Source organism: Pteronotus mesoamericanus, unplaced genomic scaffold (assembly GCF_021234165.1).
Source record: "Pteronotus mesoamericanus isolate MK-2021 breed Mesoamerican mustached bat unplaced genomic scaffold, CSHL_Meso_final contig_73, whole genome shotgun sequence".
NCBI lineage: Eukaryota > Metazoa > Chordata > Mammalia > Chiroptera > Mormoopidae > Pteronotus > Pteronotus mesoamericanus.
In genome coordinates, this window is record NW_026555245.1 from 33,144,225 (window position 1) to 33,166,161 (window position 21,937).

At 40.7% G+C, this 21,937-nt stretch overlaps 1 protein-coding gene and 1 non-coding gene across 2 annotated transcripts in view; one reads left to right on the forward strand and one right to left on the reverse strand.

Annotated features, from left to right (window-relative positions):
* ADAMTSL1 (ADAMTS like 1) overlaps positions 1–21,937 on the forward strand; it is an 890,629-nt gene that overhangs the window by 815,148 nt on the left and 53,544 nt on the right. The window contains exon 24 of the mRNA XM_054583189.1: positions 3,476–3,610. Within this exon, the coding sequence (XP_054439164.1) occupies positions 3,476–3,610 (135 nt within the window). The remainder of the gene's footprint in view (positions 1–3,475; positions 3,611–21,937) is intronic.
* On the reverse strand, positions 10,848–10,954 carry LOC129078519 (U6 spliceosomal RNA). The gene has a single exon (XR_008529970.1). It is a non-coding gene; the product is annotated as a U6 spliceosomal RNA (small nuclear RNA).

A 21,937-nucleotide genomic window follows, 5' to 3' on the forward strand; every position in this document is an offset into this window, starting at 1 on the left:
AAAGGTGACAGAAGTATAGCAGTTATTTCTGAACTCCTGTGTTAAGGATTTCTTTGAGAATCAGATGAAAAATATAGATTACCCCCTCCATAAAAATTCATACATGCAAAATTTTTCATGTAACAGGGAAGTTCATAGTCTAGTCCACATGAAGTCCACACATGTACCCTCCTTAGTCCATTCAGACTGCTATAACAGAATACCACAAACTGGGCAACTTATAAACAGCAGACATTTAGTTTTTGCACTTCTAAAGGTAGAAATCCAGGATCAGGGTGCCAGCATGGTCAGGCTCTGGTGAAGGCCCTCTTCCGGGCTGCAGACCGCTGGCTTCTTGCTGTGTCCTCATTTGGCAGAGGGATAAGCCAACTCTCTGGAGTCTGTTTTATAAGGACACTAATCCCCCTATAACATAATCACCTCCCAAAGTCCCAGTGATCTGATACCACCACCTTGGGGCGGCTAGGATTTCACCATATGAATTTGAGGAGCCACAAGCATTCAGGCGATAGCATCCCAAAACATAAGAACCCCTGATTAAAGAGTCTATCGCAGCTCCTGGCATAAAATATGTGTTTAAAAATAACAACAATTGCTTGGACACCATCCAACACTTGCTGTTGCCCAGTGCTGGACTCGGCCATGTTGTAAGCTGCAACCCCTTATCCTTTGGACTGGGGACACTTTGTTTCTCTTCCCCACAGAGTCTGGAAGTTGGTGGAATAAATTTAAAAAATCTTGTTTTTGTATTTTTTTAAGACAGTTATTAGGGCACTTTCTCTTGGTGAGAAAGTTATCATTCTAAGAAAAATATGAAAAATATGACTAATTACACACTCTGACTTCCTCAGGGAAAAATAATTAAACTTTATACTTGTATTTTCACACCCAAATTGATGACACACCAAAGCATAGGGTCTCTAGCCCCTGCCAACTCAGATTTCAGAGAGGCCCAGATGGGTTTTCGTCTCACCAGTGGCTGCATAAACTTCCAGTCATCGTAGGAAGTCACAGAAAATCAACTCTGTGAAGGATGTCATTTGTTTTGTGTTGGGTTTCATCAGCTAAGCCGCTAGTCTGGGGCCAGAAGCCCAGAGACTGTTGCCCCACACTGAATTATGGTGCTTACTGCGGGGTTTTCCTCCCTAATAACCCTGCCTTGTTGCCTCTGCCAACAGAGATGAAAGCCTAGGATGTGTAGCTACCCCTGTAGCTTTGCCAATGGAGTGTGCACATTCTGGAAGCCAGTTCTTGGAGCAGGTCAACTCTAATTTGGTGTGACTGTGAACATGGGGCCTGAAGAGTATAACGTCTTCCCATTTTCATCAAGCTTGATAAGAAAAAATATCACTATTTAGATTCTTAAGTTTAGGTCTTTTCCTGATCAGAAGTCTTGGTTTCTTAATCAAAGGTTGTTAGTTTTATAGGTAGTTTATGAACATAGAAGTAGTGTCTTCTCTTTTATCAGTGAAAAATGTGGCTTAATTATTACATCGGGATTTTGTGTATAAAGCTGAGGTTTTATGCCAAGTTCCATGACTTAACCTGTAGCATCAAGACTTGAAGTGTAATGAGACAGAATTGTATGTATTCATTCATATTGCCTCTGGATGAATATTCATGAAGCATTGCCTCTAAGTTCCATGTAGGATAAATATAAGAAGTGACCTCTGTCCTTGGAGAATTTACAGTTTACCTAGGAAGATCAAATGCACATGGACCAAAAAAGAAAAATATGATAGAGCAGTGAGAACATTAGAAGGTGCCAACATTTGGCCCAAGGAGATCTGATAGTTTTGGAGATGGGGCATAACCTAACCCTTTTAACTTTTAGTAAATAAGCAAAGGCTTCCTGAGTTTTAATATTCTTAAAGAAATATTTGGTTGGAATATTGAGGGAATTCAGTTTGCTTCAATATTCAATTTCAGTGCTCTTAAGGGAATATTTAAAAGGATGAGAGGAAGAAAGTCTAGGCTTGAGTAAACTGCCACCATGTATTTCTAAAACTGTGGTGTTTTAGAGTAGAAAAAAATCTTGGATATGATGAGGTTCCATTTTATAGATGAGGAAACTAAGGCTCAGAAGGACTGAGTGACTTGTCCAAGTTAGTGAATGACAGAGACACCGCTCAAACTGAGGGTTCATGAGCCCAAACATGATATTTTTCCCCTATACCATACAAAGAATATTTTAAGTTATTTATATCTAATATATAATATCTTTGTAATTTTTAAATTATATATATAAATTATATGCAGAGTCTGGCAGAAGTAAGGCTTGCTTGAGTGTGGTTGGTAGGGTAATAATATGGGTATAATAATTTATAGTTTTAATTTGAACATTTCACTTAAAATGTCATAAGGTGTCCTTAAGTGTGACATTGTTATGTTACAGAATTACATGCTTATGATTTTGTAATAAGAGATTTAGTAATAAAAAAGAAGTGTTAGTTGCACTGAACCCCATATACATGTCAAGCTCATCATTGTTTTTTGTACACAATGCTCTTTGGCAATGCAAAGCAGAGCTGACAGAAGTATGTTTCAGAAGTAAACTCTGGCACCATCATGACTTATTTGCTGTACCTAACAAGTACCAAACAAGATGACAAGCAAATAGTAGGCCCTCACTGAACACCGTTGAAATAGCCATCAATTTCCAGAACAACACTCCTGTTTCTCCTTCCGCTCCAACAAGGGCGCTAGAGGAAAAGGTGGGAGCTGGCCTTGGAAGTTGAATTACAGTGCATCAGAAGAGGCCGGAAGACAAGCAAGCCACTATATTTCCTATTGTGTCACTTTGGCTCTGGTTAACTGTGACCTCTGATGACTTCAGCCCTGACTCCTTATCAGACTTTAAATAGCAAATCATCCCTTGCTTATTTGCATGCTTGTTTGTCCTAGTGAGCATGAAAAATTCACACCACAAAGTAAATTAACTTATCAACTTCATCAATGGACCTTTTTCCTCATAGAAAAAGTCACTCATAGGCTCCTTTTAAATAAGAATTCCTGTGGTATATTCTTATCTATGGGGACAATAATAAGGTGCCTCCCTCAAAAGGATGTTATTTTTTTTAATGAAAACTATTTAGTATAGGACTTGACATTTAGTAAATGCTGAAGAAATGTAGGCTTTTTTAAAGTGTCTTTAAAATATGATTTAATGTACCTACACATTTATAGGGACTCAAAGGCACTGTGGTATAAAGTGGTATTAGTAAGGAGCTCTTGAAACCTACATCCCTGATTCTTATTACTGACCTTATTGATTCAAGCATCAAATGTTAAGTTTGAAATTGAGACTCAATTTGATAGGCCCACCTTCTCTATAGGAAAAAAAAAAAGTTAAAAGGCAACAACAATAATGCCTGCCTAACACAAGACACACTTACATGCATACTTACCTTTCTTTCTACCCTTAATAGAGCCTTTACACTTTAACCGGCCTGACTGACCATCTGCCTTCTCACAGATCCTCCCCAAGTCCCCACGCAGTTGGAAGATATCAGAGCCTTGCTTTCAGCCACTGGACCAAACCTTCCTTCAGTGCTGACGTCTCCTCTGGGAACACAGCTGGTCCTGGATCCTGGGAATTCCGTTCTCCTTGGTGAGTCCAACCCTCTGGAACATTGGGCAGAAATCCCGGGCTGGACAGGATTTATGGATGGGTGACTGCTTGCAGGTGGGAAAGAGGCAGCAGTGGGGGGTGGCCAACAGGAAATCACTAAATTGCCTGCAGAATCCAGACTCACCAGTGGAAACTTGGCTGACTTTCCATTTGAGGTGAGTGCAGTTCTTAGGCCGGACTCTAGTTTGTCTAGATTCCAGTGTGGCTCTTTTCTGAATCCTCTCGGGCTGATTCCACAGTCCAGATCCTTTAAATCAGTTTGATTCACTGAACAATGAGTAAAGAGCAGCTCCTGTATCTCCTGTCTTCTTGCCAACCATACCCCGGTATTCCCCGCTGACTTCCTCCCAACTAAACTGGAACTATAATCAACTTTCAAAGAGAAAGATGAAATATCAAGATCCCCCAAAAGCCAGGTAACTCTATTTAAGCCAGCCTTCTATCAGTAGGGCCAAAACCCAACCCAGACAGACTCCTTGAATCAAATGTTTAAATAACTTCACCAGGTACAACTTCCTTGGCATCTGTCATTGGGACCTTCACCAAATTAACACCCACATGGCTGGTGCCCTCTGGTAGCAGAGAGTTGTACTAGCACATCCAAGTCCTGGGTCCCTCACACCTGTATCATGGAGATGCCAGAGAAACCTCTGCATGTCCAATGATCTCTGGAGTTGTTAAAGGTGGAAAGGAATACTTCTGCTTTCAAAGGCCTAAAAGAAGAGAAACAGGCCTACAAGTGGAGGAGATATTTATGCTAACTCTGTGTGACCCCAAATATTGGTAATGGCAGCTAAAATTATTCCTTTGGCTCAGAGTTAAAGTTTCTGTACTCTTCTGCCCACCAGCTTGCAACCACCAGGAGGCCAATGAGCTCCCACTCAAACTGCTGATGACTTATCAACATGGCCATGGGGTCTGATATCTTTAGGATTACAGCACAGAAATATTAGCTTCAGTTTTTGTTATCATCTGAAATTAGCAAAGAATACTCATAACATATGGGCCTATGGGAAAAGTTTTTTATTTCTCTCTTTCTGATCTGGGTAAAAATAAGACACAGATATAGTAACAAGTAGCTCTATTCTGTTTCCTATAACTGACACAGCTTGGCATTGGGTTCTTCCACATGATGTTCATCAAAATTCATGGAAGTTTTAAACTGCTTATTTCCTTTGGCTTATTAATGGTGAACTTATTCTAAATTAAATGTATATAGTGTAAACTTTTGTATTTTAGACTTACCACTATAAGTCCAGTCACTAGCAGGTTTATTTTTAAGTTCAGTAACTCGTGGGTCGCTCAGGTGCCTTTCTGCATGCTGAAACAGTTAACCTGCTCATATTTTTCCATGATAGCTTTACTTTCTTTCTCCCTTATTCTGAATAATATTTTTTCTCATTGTAGCCATGGGCACTAAGAATGTATTGTGCTTTATGATGCTGCATTTCATTGCTAGTTTATGGGGCTTTTTTATCTTAAACTGGTATTTAAATCTAACAGTTAATAGATACCTTAATACACCAGTCCACATTCAGACTGCTCCATTTGAATGAGACAGCAAGTCAATATCCATAAAGTCCCTGAAAGTAACTACATGGGCAAAACGGGCCCTAGTGGTGAATGTCACTGTCTCGCCAGCACTATAGAGCTAGGAGAGATCTGTGTGGAACTATGGAGATGAATTAGGGAATGATGGGAGGTTTCAGGACTCTGAGAAGTAGGTCGTTTCAAGCTGACCAGGGCCTCACCGTGATGCTTTAGAGCTGAGCACCAAAGGATAGGTGGGACTCAGATAGGCAGAAAGGAAGGGACACAGGCACCCAAAGTGAAGAAGATGCTACAAGCCCAGAGGTGAAAATGTGTGAGATATGTATCAGGTGTCTGTTTAGTAATAGCTATAAAATACCACTACTTTAAAACTATAAAAACTATTTGAAACTAAAAAAACTATTTAAAATAAATATATTCTGATGATGGGCAGCCAAACTGGGGTAGAAACTAGGCCATCAAAAGGAGCAAGACTTTCTCTGTCCAGGTGGCTGAGTTGGTTGGAGCATCGTCCCATACACCAAAAGGTGGTGGGTTCGATTCCTGGTCAGGGCACATACCTAGGTTGCAGGTTTGTTCCAGAGGCAACAGATCAATATTTTTCACACACATTGATGTTTTTCTCACACATATCAATATTTCTTTTTTTTTCTCTCTCTCTCTAGCTCTCTCTCCTTTCCTTTCTCTCTAAAATCAATAAACATATCCTCAGTGAGGATTTTTAGAAAATGAGAAAGTCTCAACTAGAGCTTGTCCACTCAAATTTGGCTTTGGTCCCTTACCCCAAGATTTCTGATACCCTCCTCCATCTCGAACCTCCCAGCTATTGACTGATCCTGATCTCTTAATTTAATTGCTCCCATTTGGACTGGCTCCCATCTCTGGCTGCTATTGGTGGCCCATTTAAACCACAGTGTGCACTCTGGGTATAAGAAATAGGTCAGGGAGGTGATTGTGTATATGGTTTCTGACAATATTAAAAGGTGTCAAATTGTGGAGGACCTGGATTATTAAACTAAGGAAGTAGATTCACTATGCAGGAAATGGGGACAGAGCTTTAGAGCATTTTTAACTAGGAGAATGATGTAATAAAAGTAGTATTTATAGAATTACTCTGACATTCTGTAAGAGTAATCAAGAGTCAGAGAGATTTAATGAAGAAACCCTATCCTGAGGGTAACAGGTATTCTAGACAAGGACGCAAATAAGTGGCAAAGATACTGTTAATTGCCCCCTCCACAGCCAAGACATCCCTGCTCAATCATGACATTCTTTTCCACTTAGTCCAGACACTGCCTTGGGATGTATTTCAGCATTCCCACCAAGCATGGTGGCATTTGGTATACAGGAGGAAACCTATTTGCCTCCTGTACTGGATACACTGTTGTATCCAGACGATGTGAGATATCTGTGTATTTCTCTCATCTACAAGGTAAGCTGGCTGGAGCAGATTCAGAGCAAACCATGGTTCTGTGACACAGAAACAATAATTCATGGGCCTTGATTCTCAAGTTTTCATCAGGGGAAGGGAAAATGGGAGATTTTTGGGTTTTTTTAAAGCCATATAGCAGATCTAATTCTTCTCCATTAAGGTTCATGTGCTGAGATTCCCAGTAGGTGAGTCTATGCCAAAAATGGTTATATTAGTTACCAGACACTCCAACATTGCTATGTCACTTCAAGCCACTGCTGCAACTTTCAAGAAGGAAGGTTGATTGAGTAGCACTTGCCTTGGCCCATCTGGACCTCACTTTCCATAACTGTAAATGAAGACTGGGACTAGTGGGTCCCTTGTTGCTTGCACAATCTTTGCTACAAGACATGGTCATGGAAATGCCCAGTGGAGACTTGGCCATGCAGAATAGACCCAACCTAACTGAATCTGTTGCCCTAGGCAAGAAAAGCAGCAATTTTTTGTCCTTGTTTTACAGCTGTCCTTTCTGCAGAAAGGCTTAAATTGTGCCAGCTATTCTGAAGGGCAAGGCTCATGCCTGCATCCTTAGTGGTCCAGGTCCAGGTCTGGTAGCAGGGCTCCATTTTTAAAACACCTATAGCTCAGGCCTCTCTACAGCACCTACACCTTTTTGCAGCCTTCTGAGACCCAAGACTTACAACTCTCACAGTAACATTTATAGGGTATTACCACTGATATATTTTGAAAAATAATTTTATCAGAGTTTCTATTATAAGAGTAATACATGCTCATTGCAGAATAATTAAGAATAGAAGCAAGAAGAAAATGAAAACTACAATTTCCTAGCTTAGAGATAACCAGTGTTGACATCTTTTTCCCAACCTTTGTTAAACACATTATACATATCTTTTGTCTAAAATGAAATCATACTCTATATACTGCTTGTAACTTTTTTCACTGAATGGTATATAATAATCATTTTTCCATGCCTCTAAATATTTTCTACAGCTTTATATTCAATGGCTGCACTGATAGGAGATGCCATATCTTATTCAACCTAGTCTCTAATGTTGAACTTTTAGATTCTTTCTTCTACTCACTTGGGGCTTAGTTCTTCTTTTATCAGTTCCTTTAGGTATAAGGTTAGATTGTTTATCTGAGATTTTTCTTATTTCTTGGCTGTGTCACATAGATCTTGGGTCATGGTGTTTTCATTTTCATTTGTCTCAAGGCATCTTTTGATTTCTTCCTTGATCTCATCGTTAACCCATTCATTGTTTTGTAGCATGTTATTTAGCCTCCATGTGTTTGTGTGTTTTTCAGTTTTCTTCTTGTAATTGATTTCTAGATTCATACCAGTGTGATCTGAGAAGATGCTTGATATGATTTCAGTCTTAAATTTATTGAGACTTGTTCTGTGGCCTAATATGTAGCCTCTTTTGGAAACTGTTCTCTGTGCACTTGAAAAGAATGTATATTCTGATGCTTTTGGTTGAAAATAGCAAATGAATGCATCTGGTCTAATGTGTCATTTAAGGCAACTGTTTTCTTATTGATTTTCTGTCTGGATGATGTATCCTTTGATGTCAGTGTGGTGTTAAAGTCCTATGCTATGCCTGTATTATCGTTTATCTCTCCTTTTGTACATTTGCTTTATATATTTAGGTGCTCCTGCACTGGGTTCTTAAATATTTATAAGAGTATATCGTATTGTTGAACTGATCCCTTTATATTATGAAAATACCCTTCTTTGTCTCCTTTGACAGCCTTTGTTTTTAAAGTATATTTTGTTTGATATAAGTATTGCAACTCTAACTTTTTTTCCTTTCCATTTGGATGAAACATCTTTTACTATCCCTTTACTATTTATCTGTGTTTCTTCCCTTCTGAAATAGGTCTCTTGTAGACAGCACATGTACAGGCCTTGTTTTTATATATCCATTCAGCCACCTTATGTCTTCTGATTGGAGCATTTGGTCTATTTACATGTAAAGTAATTATTGATAAGTATGTGCTTTTTGCCATTTTATTAATTATTTTCCAATTGTTTTTTTGTACCTCTTCTCTAGTCTTGATATTCATGTTCTAGAGTTATTACATAGATGCTTTTAAGAGATGTTTCCTGAGGTTGGCATAGAATTATTACATAGATGCTTTTAAGAGATAATTTTTCCCAGAGTTGGCAAAAAAAAAAAGACCCATGGGCAAAATCTAGTTCACTACCTGTTTTTTGCAAATAAAGTTTTATTGGCATGTAGCCACACTCATTTATTTACTTATGTATTGTTTATGGCATCTTTCCCACCATAGTGGTAGAGCTGAGTGCTTGCAACGGAAACCATGTGGCCTACAAGACTTAAATACTTCCTTTTGACCCTTTGCAGAAAAGGTGTGCCAACCACTGATCAGTCCATCCCCTTCATTATGTGGAAAGGATACCAAGGTCTATGGTGGTAATCACACATCTCCTGTGTCTGAGCAGGGGTACTGTTTTCACTGTGTCACTCTGTCCTTCATCCCATCACTGGGTTAGGATTTCTCCATAAAGTAATAGAGCCTGAAAAAAAAAGTGAAACAAACATAGAGATCTTTCTCAGGAAGGTCAGAAAAAAGAGAAAATCTTTGTTATAAAGGTCATGGATTTTTGTCAGAATTAAATGACTTCCGGTGCCTTCAGTAACCAAATATGAGGCTTAAGAGAAGCAGTTCAGTACCTTTTCTCACAATATCCTGTTCAGGCCCAGACCCTGTCAGAATGTTTTACAGAATATATACATGAGGTTCATTCCACCCCCTGTATTTAATCACAAACTCTCTTTTGTGAGTGAGCAAGCTCCCATGCCTCATTCAGAGGGACTCCTTATGACATCTCTGCCAGAAACCCATGTCATGCTAACCCCTCAGAGAGCCAAACAGCACAGCCTTTCTCGTGTCTTGTGATTTACCAAGAGGAGAGAGACTCAAGCCTTCAAACCTGAGTTTGCAGAGTCAAGTTTTTCCATGAAAGGAGTCATTGTGCCTGGCCCCTCTCCCCAGCTGGGGCTCGAGGGTCACAGCCAACACACACAGCAGCGTCTCGGCAGCATCAACATGCCCCCCAGGGACCTGCATGTGTAACAACTCCATTGCTTAGAGCCCTCTGAGCCCTGGAGGAGCCAGGCAGTGAGGCCATGGCCCACGGTCAGGCAGTGGCATTTTCTTTCCAACCACCTGAGACAAGCAGCTTGCAAAACATTTTCTTCTGTGCTTATTGAAAATGCTGAGAATTGCAGGGCCTGGCTGATGTGAGATCCAGGTCCAGATGTCTCTGCTAAGAGCAGCAGTGGTTTTGTTGATGCCAAATCTCATACTAAAAGGTGAAAATTTATTTCTTTCTCCAATGCTGAAGTTACAAATCATATCACACTGATGAGGGAGCTATGGCTGGAATCTCAGGTGGAGCTTACAGTCATTGTTCATATACGACGATATAAACCCCTCAAGGTAGGAGCATATATTAGAAAGCAGTTGGATAAATATTAATGTTCTAAGTTGAAAACCTTAGTAAGGGACCTAAGAAGGCAATATCAAAGATCAATTTCCTCATTCAATAAGAATTTGTTGAGTGCCTATTACGTGCCAGGCACTGTGATAAGTCTGGAGTTACACAGTAAATAAGATAGACAAACCTAGCCCTTCATTCATTCATTCAAGAAAAAATTATTACACGTTTACTATGTACTAGACACTGTTCCCTAAATACTGAGGAGACAGGCACGAACAAAACAGATTAACATACCTGCCATTTTGCGGTCTGAATTCTTGTAAGGCCACTCTGAGTTCGGTGGGAAAAGTAATTCACATAAGAGAGCAGTGGTAAAAAGAGGGAGAAGGGGGTGCTGGGGGGGTATGTGACAGGACGGCACCCCTGGTCTGAGCTTTAGATGGGGTTTCTCTGAGGAGAGGATATTTGAGCTGAGATTGGGAGAGTGGATGGAAGCTATCCAAATGAAGAGAGGGTGTTCCAGGCAGGGGAACCAGCAGAGGTAATAACCAAGGGGAGAGTGGCCTAAGATAAGGTTGAAGAGAAAAGTGGGAGCAAATTGCTGGCCCTCTGTAAGCCATGGTAAGACTCGCAATTTGTGCTAAGCGCAATTTAAAGTCTTTGAATGGTTTAAAGCAGGAGAGAGACTTCATCTGATTTGTGTTCTTATTTTTTATCTTTATTTTTATTCCTTAAATTGTTTATGATTTTATTTTTTTTAATTTTTTAAAAATATGGAATGCTTCACGAATTTACATATCATCCTTTTGCAGGGCTCATGCTAATTTTCTCTGTATCATTCCAATTTTAGTATATGTGCTGCAGAAACGTGCACTCATTTGTGTTTTTAAAAGCTTGTTGTGGCTCACTCTGGCTTGTGTGGCTGAGTTGGTTGGAGCATCATCTGGTAACTGAAAGGTTGCTGGTTCAGTTTCCAGTTGTGGCACATAACTAGGTTGTGGTGTTTGGTCCCCAGTCCAGGTGCGTTCAGGTAGTGGCCAATCAATGCTTCTCTCTTACTTTGATGTTTCTCTCTCTCTCCCTTCCTCTCTCTAAAAACAATGAAAAAAAATCCTCAGTGGGGATAAAAAAATAAATAAAAGCCTTGTTGTGGCTGCTGTGTAGAAGGTGGGTTCCAGGGGATAAGACTAGATAGAATATATCATTTAGGGATGATTGCAGTATTCCAGGTAAGAGGTAACTGTGGTTTAGACTAGAAAGTAGGAGACAATGAAAAGAAGTGAATAAATTTAGGGATATATAGGAAGTAATCTCAACAGGACTTTGTAAATAGATTAATGGGAGAGGGGAAAGATAGTCCACATAACCAAAAGGTTTTCAAAAGCATCATATTTTTTAGGCTTTTCTCATTGAAACTCATGTACCTTCAATGTGCTAATGAACCATTTCAGACCACTCAAGTCAATATGTTAAAATAAAATGGAGAACTACATAGGTGTGTAATACAGAAAGTATGGTTACGAGGAAAAGACTGGTCCAAAGCTTATGTTGCCAAGTTCTGGCTCATTTCCTGAACATATGCCTGAACCTTTCCTAGATGCCAGATTCTGTGCCTTCTCCCAGCCTTGGTGGAGGTCAGAAGCAGTAGGGGAGATAGAAAAGTCAATAATGCATGAGAAAACACTGAACAGTTTCAAAATAAGCCAAAGTGAACAGAGGAGGGAGAACTCCTTTGTCAAACGGGAATCAGGGAGGGTTTACAGAGGAACTGTTCAAGCTCATTCTTGAAGAATGAGTAAAAGCATCCTCAGCACTGATGCAATAGACACACTTTTTGAGTTCCTTCTATGTTCCAGTCACATTGAAGGCACCGAGGATACAGCAGAGAATAAAATAGATAAAAATCCCTTCTCTCATAGAGCTTACACTGTAATAGGGGAGATAGAAAATAAGCATAACAAAGCAAATGACATGGTATGTTGAAAGGTGCTTAGAGTATTTTGGCCTGGCATTCCAGTGCCTATGTTAGAAAGAGGATGCAACTTCAAATCACACAGATGGTCAGGAGAGGGCTCAGTGAGAAGGTAATCCTTGAGCAAAGACTTGAATGTGAGCTATTGAGCCTTGCACATGGCTGGAGAAGACGAGAGGAGAGCATCTGGGGAAGAGGAAAAGCCTGTGTGGAGTCCTGAAGACAGGGACATGCCTTGTGTGTTCAAAGAACAACAAAGAGGCCAGTGTGGTGGCAGGAGGGGAGTCATCTGGGTTGTAAGTGGGAGGGAAGATCAGAGAGGTAACAAGGCCAAGGGCACATTGTGTAAGGCCTTGTAAATGGTCATGTTAAATTAACAGTGAAAGAAAACTCTGTAAATGCCCAAATGTATAAACAGACTCAATATTGCATTGAGCATCATGGGTTTTTCCAAGATTAGGCCAGAGCAGGCAGAAATTATTTCTTTTATTAGAAACCATGTGGCCAACTGAATGTGATATAGTTGACTCTAGTAAAACAGAGGCTTATCAGTCTGGCTCTGGGACAAGCCAATATTGCTGATTTAATTTGACTCACATGTGTTGGGCACCTGCTGTATTTACATGGCCCAGAGCGTGGCTTCTGCAGGCACGTTCCTGGCTATTTCCTCCTTCTAGGAAGAGGTTCCCAACTGCAAAATAGTCACTGGGGAAGTTTTTCACAAACAAAACTCATTGATCCTCCTGAGACCAATTAAAACAGACTCTTTGAGGATAGCAATAGGCATCAGTACTTTTTAAAATTGATTCTGAGAGCTCAAGTGGACTTTAAAAATCCCTACTACCCATGTAGAGGCTGATATGGGAAAATGTATGTTTTATCACTTAGAGTATTTTAGCCTGGCATTCAAGGCTTGTTGCTATTCAGGCCTAGCAGGTACATCCATCCTTCCATCTTATTCCAGTTTAAATAATCTCTCCATTCCTGTCGAGCTTTTCACTAGTAATTGCCAGGTCTTGAGCCATCCTTGCCTGGAATACCCTCTCCCATGCCATCCTCTCTAGACAGACCCTGGAAGTCTTTGAGACATAATTTAAGCCCTTATACGAAGCCTTCTTGCAGTGTTCCAGCCTGGAGTGATCTCTCCCTGCTGCCCCCCCCACCTCCCACCCCCACCCCAAGGCACCTGCTCTAGATCAGGATTGGGCACACTTTCTAAAAGTCCAGGTAGGAAATGCTTTAAGTGCTGAGGGCCCAAAGTTCTCTGTTGCAACTGCTCCACTCCGCAGTTGTAAAGCAGCCATAGACAATAAGTAAATGGGTGTGGCTGTGGTTCAAGAAAACTTTATTTATAGAAACAGGGTCAGATTTGGTGTGCAGGCCATAATCTGACAACCCCTGCTCTATACCTCTAATGTGACACTTAACCTACCACACCTTGCAATATTAGAGATATTCCCCATCCCTGTCATGTTTCCCACCTAGATTCTAGGTCCTGGGAGGAACAGAGGCTGCATAAATCTTCTCAGGTGGTTTGAAACAGGAGTAGGTAGTCAGCCCTTGGCTTGGGAATCCTCTTGAGTCATTTCCATCTTTTATGTCTAGTATAATTGTATAATCATCTTTCACACATACTTCCACCGTCACCCCACCCTGTACACTTCCTTATTCTTCTGATACAGACTGGATCAGACACTTCCTGAACCCAGTTATGAGGAAATTCACTCAGCATAGTCAGTGAGTACCCTAGGCCACATCTGCTGGGAAGTCACTTTTCATATGATCATTTGGAAGACTACCATCATCAGTACTTCCTTTCTAAAGATAGCTGTGGGAACAACAAGTTCTGATGGTCAAAGGTTAGGTAAAAATTAGTCCACAATGGTAGCCCTTCTCATCAGAAATTGCAGGTGTGGCAAGGAAAGTGATGCACAGGAAAGGAAAAAAAGTGTAGGAGAGGGACAGCATGTTTGATAAGGAGGGAAAAGAAGACAAATTTATCCTGACCCTTTTCAAAGAGACATCAGCTGGCATCTGTTTACTCATTTATGTTGGGCACCTGAAGTTTTATGTCACAAGGAAAATGCTTTTGATTTCCTATAGTTTTGCCCACAAAGAGAATACGCTTTGCTATTAAGAAGAAATGTCAATATTATGTGGTTCTTTAAGGCACATGTTTATGCACTTTTGCCTTTTTTTAAACAAAATCCAAAGTAAAGAAGAGAGACCCCATAGGGACTTCAGGAAGCTCTACAGTACATGTAGTGTAAAACTAAGTCAGTATTTCAGAGGGCATTTATGAGAAAGCCACAGAAAGGAGTACAGAGGTTCTTTGAACTGGAGTGAACATCCATAAATTTAAAAAGACACCAGAGCATGTGACACTTAAAATAGTTGGATACAGAAAGCAAAGCTGTAAATCCCCACTTAGCCACTGTTCCAAGCCACAACAAGCATCCAGGCACGGGCTCATTTCAAGCCTTCAAATAGTCAGGAAGGGGGACCTCAAGAAACTCACACTTGCCCCTGCACTTTGCTGGCACCGAGACACAATTCCCAGACCATGTCCTCCCCACCATGCCCAAGAGGAATGATATGCATGAGTCGGGTGCCACTGAAATAGACAGGCATTGAAAGTCCATCAGTGGGAAAGTGAGGAACTCTACACTTTCCCTAATAAATCCTTCCTCAAACCTGCATTAGCTCTTGAAACTACTTAGTCTGGTTCTGTGCCTCCTTGTGTCTGGGTGGCATCAAAAGCAGTGTGACAGAGTCCCAGGGTCCAGAGTCAGATGGTAGAAGGAAAGACAGGATTGTGTCCATTTTATAGAGTAGAGAGGAGCAGGGTACCTCAGAAGACCCATTTCTAAATCCTCAGCACCTGTTTCCTCATTTGTAAATAATTGTTTTAGTCTGTTCAGGCTGATATAACAAATGCCACAGAGTGAGTAGCTTATAAACAACAGAAATGTATTTCTCACAGTTCTGGAGGCACCAGCATGGTTGCATTTTGGTGAGGGCCCTCTTCTTCACTCTAGCCAGCCCCTTCTCGCTGTGTCCTCACAAGGTGGGTAGGGTTTTTGAGGGAATCTCTTTCATAAAAATGTTAACCTATTTATGAGGGCTCTGCCCTTATGACCTAAGCACCTCCCAAGGCCACGTGTCCTAATATCATCACATTTGACATTAGAATTTCAACGTATGGATTTGGTAGGTGGGTGGGGGGAGACACTAACATTCAGACCACAGTAATAATGCTGCTCTCACCAAATTATTATACTAAGGGTTAAATATATCACATGTGGATTTCCAGTCAAGATGGCTATATAGGTAAACACAGCTCACCACCTCTCACAACCACATCAAAATTACAACTAAATTATATTACAACCATCACTCAGAATTGTCAGAAATAGAGTTTAATGGAAGTCTGACAACAGCAGAATTAAAGAAACCACATTCATCCAGACTGGTAGGAGTGGAGGAGACACAAAAGAGTCTGGTCCCACATCCACATGTGGTGGATAAAAATTCAGGAGGAATATCTCAGGAGTGAAATGTTCAGTCCTAACACCAGGTCCCTCCAGTGCTAGAAATACAAGCCATAACATCTGGCTGCAAAAACCAGTGGGGACTGAGTAGGTAGAAGAAGCTTCAGGAGTCCCTAGCAGTTCCTCTTGAGGAACCCACACATGAACTTATTCAGACTCAATTCCTCTGAGTTCAAGCACCGGGGTAGCAGCTTGAAAGGCACCAGTGGCATATAGGGAGGAACTGAAGTGTCTGGCATCAAGGTGAGAGCTGGAGGACAGCTTTCTCTCAGGGAGAAAGGAAAGCAGAGGTTATCATCCCTTCCCTGAACTCTTCCCCCAATAGAGCCATAGAGCAGGCAGGCAGGTGCTATATTTGAGACTCCATCAACCTGGCTAACACTGTTTGCCCTGAACTGGAGATGCCCTGAGACTCTGTCCCACCCAACTTACAGGCTCACCCAAGTTGTTAACCATGACCTTTGGCTCATGCTTCACAATTTCCTAAATCCTCTCAAACAAGCAACTGCCAGCCCCAGTGAACTCCCAGCCCTCATAACTCTTGATAAGTAGGCCCAGGCCAATATTAGCAGAAGCCAGCCTAGATTCATAACTTGGCTTCACCTGGGAACCTACAGGCACAGCACTAGTAGCAGCCATCTCAGATTGCTTTATAGCTCATGCAGAATGGCCCCAGGCAGAACACAGGTGGGGGCTGACCTTGGCCTGCACCACCTGGGAAACCCTAGAGCCTACGTATCCAGTGGACAGCTATAGGCCACATCAGAGCACCACCACCCTGCCCCTGCACAGCTGATCCTCCATGGAGGGCAGAGGTTGATGGTTAGTGGTCACAACCAGTCCTTGCAGCTAACTGCCCTGAGTATGTCCCTCCTATTGACCTACCAACAGCAATCAAGCCTCAACACAAAAGGAGTGTGTACTCAGCCCACACAAATGGTGCACCTTGAGTACCCAGCTTGAGTGATAGGGATGGCTACACTACTGAACCCTACAGAACACCTACTACATTAGACCATGCTACCAATACAGGGAGCCATAGAAGCTCTACCTAATACATAGAAACAAACACAGGGAAACTGCCAAAATGAGGTGACAAAGGAACATGGCCCAAATGAAAGAACAGACCAGAACTCCAGAAAAAGAACTAAACAAAATGAAGATAAGCAATCCATGAGATGCAGAGTTCAAAACATGGGTTAGAAGGATGCTCAAGGAACTTATTGAGGAACTCAACAGCATAAAACAGATCCAGTTAGAAATGAAGGATATACTTCTAACTGAAATAAAGAACAACTTACAGGGAAACAGCAGTAGAGTGGATGAAGCTGAGAATCCAATCAATGATTTGAAACATAAACAAAAAACAACCCCACTCAGAACAACAAGAAGAAAAAAAGAATCCAAAAAAAGGAGGATAGTATAAGCAGCCTCCGGGACAACTTCAGGCACACCAACATTCACATCACAGGGGTGCCAGAAGGGGAAGAGAAAGAGCAAGAAATTGGAAATCTATTTGAAAAAATAATGAAAGTAAACTTCCCTAATTTGGTGAAGGAAATAGACATGCAACTCTAGGAAGCACAGAGAGTCCCAAACAAGAGGAATGCAAAGAGGCCCACTCCAAAACACATCATAATTAAAATGCCAAAGTTTAAAGAAAAAGAGAGAATCTTAAAAACAGCGAGAGAAAAGTAGCTAGTTACCTACAGGGGAGTTCCTGCAAGACTGCCAGCTGATTTCTCAAAAGAAACTTTGCAGGCTAGAAAGGATTGGAAAGAAATATTCAAAGTCATGAAAAGCAGGGACCTACAGCCACGATTGCTCTACCCAGCAAAGCTATCAATTAGAATCTAGGGCAGAGAAGAGAAAAACTGAAGGGGTTAATCAGCACCAAACCATTATTATATGAAATGCTAAAGGGATTTATGAAAGAAGAAGAAGATGAAAACGATGAACACTAAGATGGCCATAAATACATATGTACCAACAATTGAATCTAAAAAACAAACTAAGCAAACTAAGAAGAACAGAGACAATCATCAATACAGAGAGCATTTTGATGGTTGCCAGATGGAATGGGTGTGTGGGGGAATGTATGAACAGGTGAGGGGATTAAGAAGTATAAATAGGTAGTTACAGAATAGCTGTGGGGATGTAAAGTACAGTGTAGGACTTATATGCATGACACATTGACATGAACAATGGTAGGAGGATTGTCTGAGGGATTGAGGGGTGCTGGGAGGGGTGGGGAAAAGTGGGGAAAATTAGGACAATTGTGATAGCATAATCAATAAAATATAATTTTAAAAAAAGGAAACCACCACATGGCCATTGTTCACCACGCTGACTACAGCATAAGTCTGTAGCTATGCCTGTTCCATTATAAATCGTGTGTATAGAGCTGTATTCATGGTATACGTGCAAAGATCACACACGAGTTTTATGTATATGTACATACATATACATAGATAATATAGTCTTATGCTTACATGAAAGAAAAGTTGTCATATGCAATGTGCCCAGTTTAGTGTTTGGTACAAAGTGGATGCTAATGTATGTTTATTTCTTGCCTCTATTCCTTACTACTCTTTGGAATCTACAAACCAAGAAATCCATCCTCTTCTTCACTCTGATCTGCTATAAGTCCTTCCTCATAGGATCAAAACTTGTTGCCATAGTGAGTATGAATTATTGATTGAAAAGTCATCCAGGAGATGAGTACCTTATTGAAGGGTTCACTATATGCCATGTTCTGGGTAGGAACAGAGAAGAGGTGTGTCCTCTGACGTCAAGGAATGTTTTATCTCATTAAAAACATCAACAGAGAAATGAGAAAGCAGTCTAAGTACATGAGGGGGGAGAATAAAAAGAGAGCACTGAATGGCTGCTCTGTGAATTAATAATAAAAGACCACAGTTTCAGTGGTTTCAGTTCTCTCCTGAAAATTCTATTCCCGTCTCTCCATTTCAGTTTCATGTTGTCTGTTGGGCCCCTTCCTGTGCATGTTAGGGCTCTCAGAGCATAATGGAAGGTTAGGCTCTAGAGCCAGAATGCCTGGCTCTGCCACATGCTAACAGCTACATGACCTTGGGCAAGTTCTGGAAATTCTCTCTGCCTTTGACTGTAAAATAGAGGTAATAACTGCATATACCTTCAGGGATTTTGAAAGGAGTAAGTAAGGTAATATATGTGAAGTGCTTAGAATGGTGCCTTGGCACACAGTAAGTACTCAGTTAATGTTAGTCATTATTATCTTGGTAGTACATGCTCTTGCCCCAGCCCTCCTATTCTTAAAGTAAAGGAATCAGGAAAATGAAAGAACTTAAGTGCTGTATTATATACTTGGAAGTTGCTAAGAATGTAGACCTTAAATGTTCTCATCACAAAAAAGAAATGACAATTGTGTGATATGAGGGAGGTATTAGCTAATGCTACGATGGTAATCATTTTGCAATATGAAAGTATAGCAAGTCAACATGTGCACACACCTTAAACTTATACAATGTTATATGTCTCAGTGAAGCTGCAAAAAAAAATGAAGAATGCCCTTGGAAGCCAGGTCCTGGAGGCAGGGGTAAAGAAGCTAGATTCAAACTTCCCCCAACTCACCTTTTCATCAACTCGCCAACTCATGCTATTTATATTTTTGCTATGTATTTGCTAGTTAACACTCTTCTTAGTCAAACAATCTTTGAAAATTTTAGCATACCTTATAAATTAAAAGAGAAAGAGGAAAGGGCTTTTGCCCACTAGTGAACCAAAAGGATGAAAAAGCATGAACTTTGAAACAGAAGTTGAACTGCAGTCATGTCCATAGCCTTTATGAGTCTTCCTTTCTCATGAATAAAATGAGTTAATAACCTGTCTCTAAGGACTGATTCTAGAATCAAATGAAAGTAAAATGTAAAAGCATTCTGTAAACTCTAAAGCACTGTATACAATTTCCTGTGCCATTCATTGTGCCATTCCTGGTGTCAGAAGTAAGGGTGACTGCAGGGTAGGATGCCTGGGAGCCCAAGGAGAAGGCAAAGTCTCAGGGGAGATTCTGGACCTTTTGTAAAGCTTCTTTCTAGCCAAGAGCAGTGCACCTACTTGTTCCTCTTTGCTACACACTGTAATAAAAATGGCATTATTGTTTTTTGAATGAGACTTTGGGGAGGATGCTGACTGTCCTGGAGAATCTTGCTCATAAAACATAGAGAACTCATAGCATCTGAGTAGACGCGATAGGGAAATGGGACCAAAGCAGCACCAAGAAAGATATATGGGATTAGATGGCCAAGGAAGGAACACGGGTGTGAATTGAACACCCACTCCATGGGGGACAGGGAGGAATGTGGCAAGGACGAGGTCCTGTTCTCCATCCAGGGCTTGACCTATGGAGTCCACATGCCTGGACTCAGTTTCTTGTGCAGATAGATGTTGTAAGGGAATCAAAAGTCAGGCAGGGTCTTGTCCCAAATCAGTTATCTATTACCACTTGTGGGGGTTCGCAGTCTTTCAGCTTTTCATGTGTTATATATACCCTGCTATATTTTGGAGAAGTTGAGTTTGGCAGGTATTATGGAAAGTTTGTTTAACCTCTTAACCATAATTACCTTCGATTCTTCCTATCTTTTGTGAAGCAGGAGAATCACTCACCAGCTTCAGCTTGACACATTTTTGTCTTCTGGATGAGAGTGTTGAAGTCATACACACACACACGCACACACACATGCACGCACGCACACACAAAATCTTAAATTCCTTTCCTTGTTCCCTAGGGGTGTTGGCATTATTGACATTATAACTTTAGGGATTCCTTAGACCTGAAGGCCCCCAGAGGTAAAAAGCAGACCACTGAACTGTATTTTACTCCTGAAAAGGGTGAAAATGAAAGAGGAAAGTATAGTGTTCTTTGGGGCATCAGCTTGAATTTCTCTTTTTATATCCAAAAAGTATGCTTCAGATATACAAGAAAGTTGTCAGTAAGGAGCGGAACCAGGTGGTTGGGGAAAAGAGTTGTAAGAAGAACTTCACAGCATTCTTTTAATTACCATTTAGATTTTGAGGCAAGTGTATACATTATTCAAGAATAAATGAATAACATCCAGTTCAATTGACACCTAGTTCAATTCCACAAATATTTCTTGTACCTTCATTATGTGCCAAAAACCCCATGATATCTTGACCATCAGGCAGTCCACACCAAAAGGGCTAACAGCTTGAGGAAATACCCTCTGTTTGCTGGTAGGAAGGAGAGCAGAGGCATGAGCAAGAGTCGCATTTCAGCACCCTTAAAATCACAATAAGGAACTCACCGGTATAGTTGGAATTTATTTTTGTTTAAATGTTTTTGTGAATATTCTGGGAGAGACATTCTGCCAGGACATCCCCATGCTGGTAGTTTTGCAGGTAACATTGCTGAAAATAGAAAAGGATTTGCAAACTCTGAAAACATACACAGTTAAAAAAGGATTTTGTTGTCCATCGGCTGTTCCCTATCCACTAGAGACTATCAAAGCAAATCTTAGAAAGTTGATTGGGCCAGAGGTAGGTTAGGTCAAATGAAAAAAAAGGATGATGATGATAATTGTACTGTAATTCTAGAAATAGAAGCTAGTAATATGGCTGTATCTGTTTAAAGTTCAAACCCTTTCATCCTTCACCTTTAATACGTTATCTCTGAAAGGTATGTAGAAAGACAAGTTTCATTCCAAAAACACCATTCTGTCAAGAATCTTTTTATGTGAAAATTCAATATGGTTATGAAATTCTCCATTTCTCTTTTGGCAGTTGTCTACTCAGAAATAATGAACTCCCTGTACCTTTGTTACCAGGGAGATAAGACCAAAAATTCACTCGAGGCTCTTTCTGGAACATGGCAGGGACCGTTGTGTCTAATGTGTGACTCTTTGAAGTTGTATCAAGAGAGATAAGCCAGCACAGGCCTGTGCGTCTGTTGTCCTGCCAGCTTCCGGAGCTCAGAAAAAGAATGTAGGCCCAGAAGAAAATGACCACAGTGTCCCTACATGCACAATAAAGATTGCACCTCCTCTTAATTATTCTCTTTGTAATCCTGCTGTTCTCAACCTTAATGAACTTTTCGCGGCATCTCAGATCCTTGCTCAAAGCCATGGTTCAGAGACTGACTCATCACAGTTCATTCAGAAACGCATATCAGGGAAACGAAAGAGGGCCTCGAGATCATGCTAAAGATTTTTCTGCTAAGCACACTGAAATTATTTCTAGTTTAGTATTGTTGCAGATGGAAAAAATATTCTGAAAAGTTAAATTGCAGATAAAATAAAGTAAAACAAACCACACTTTTGTTAAGTGATCTTTATAGAGC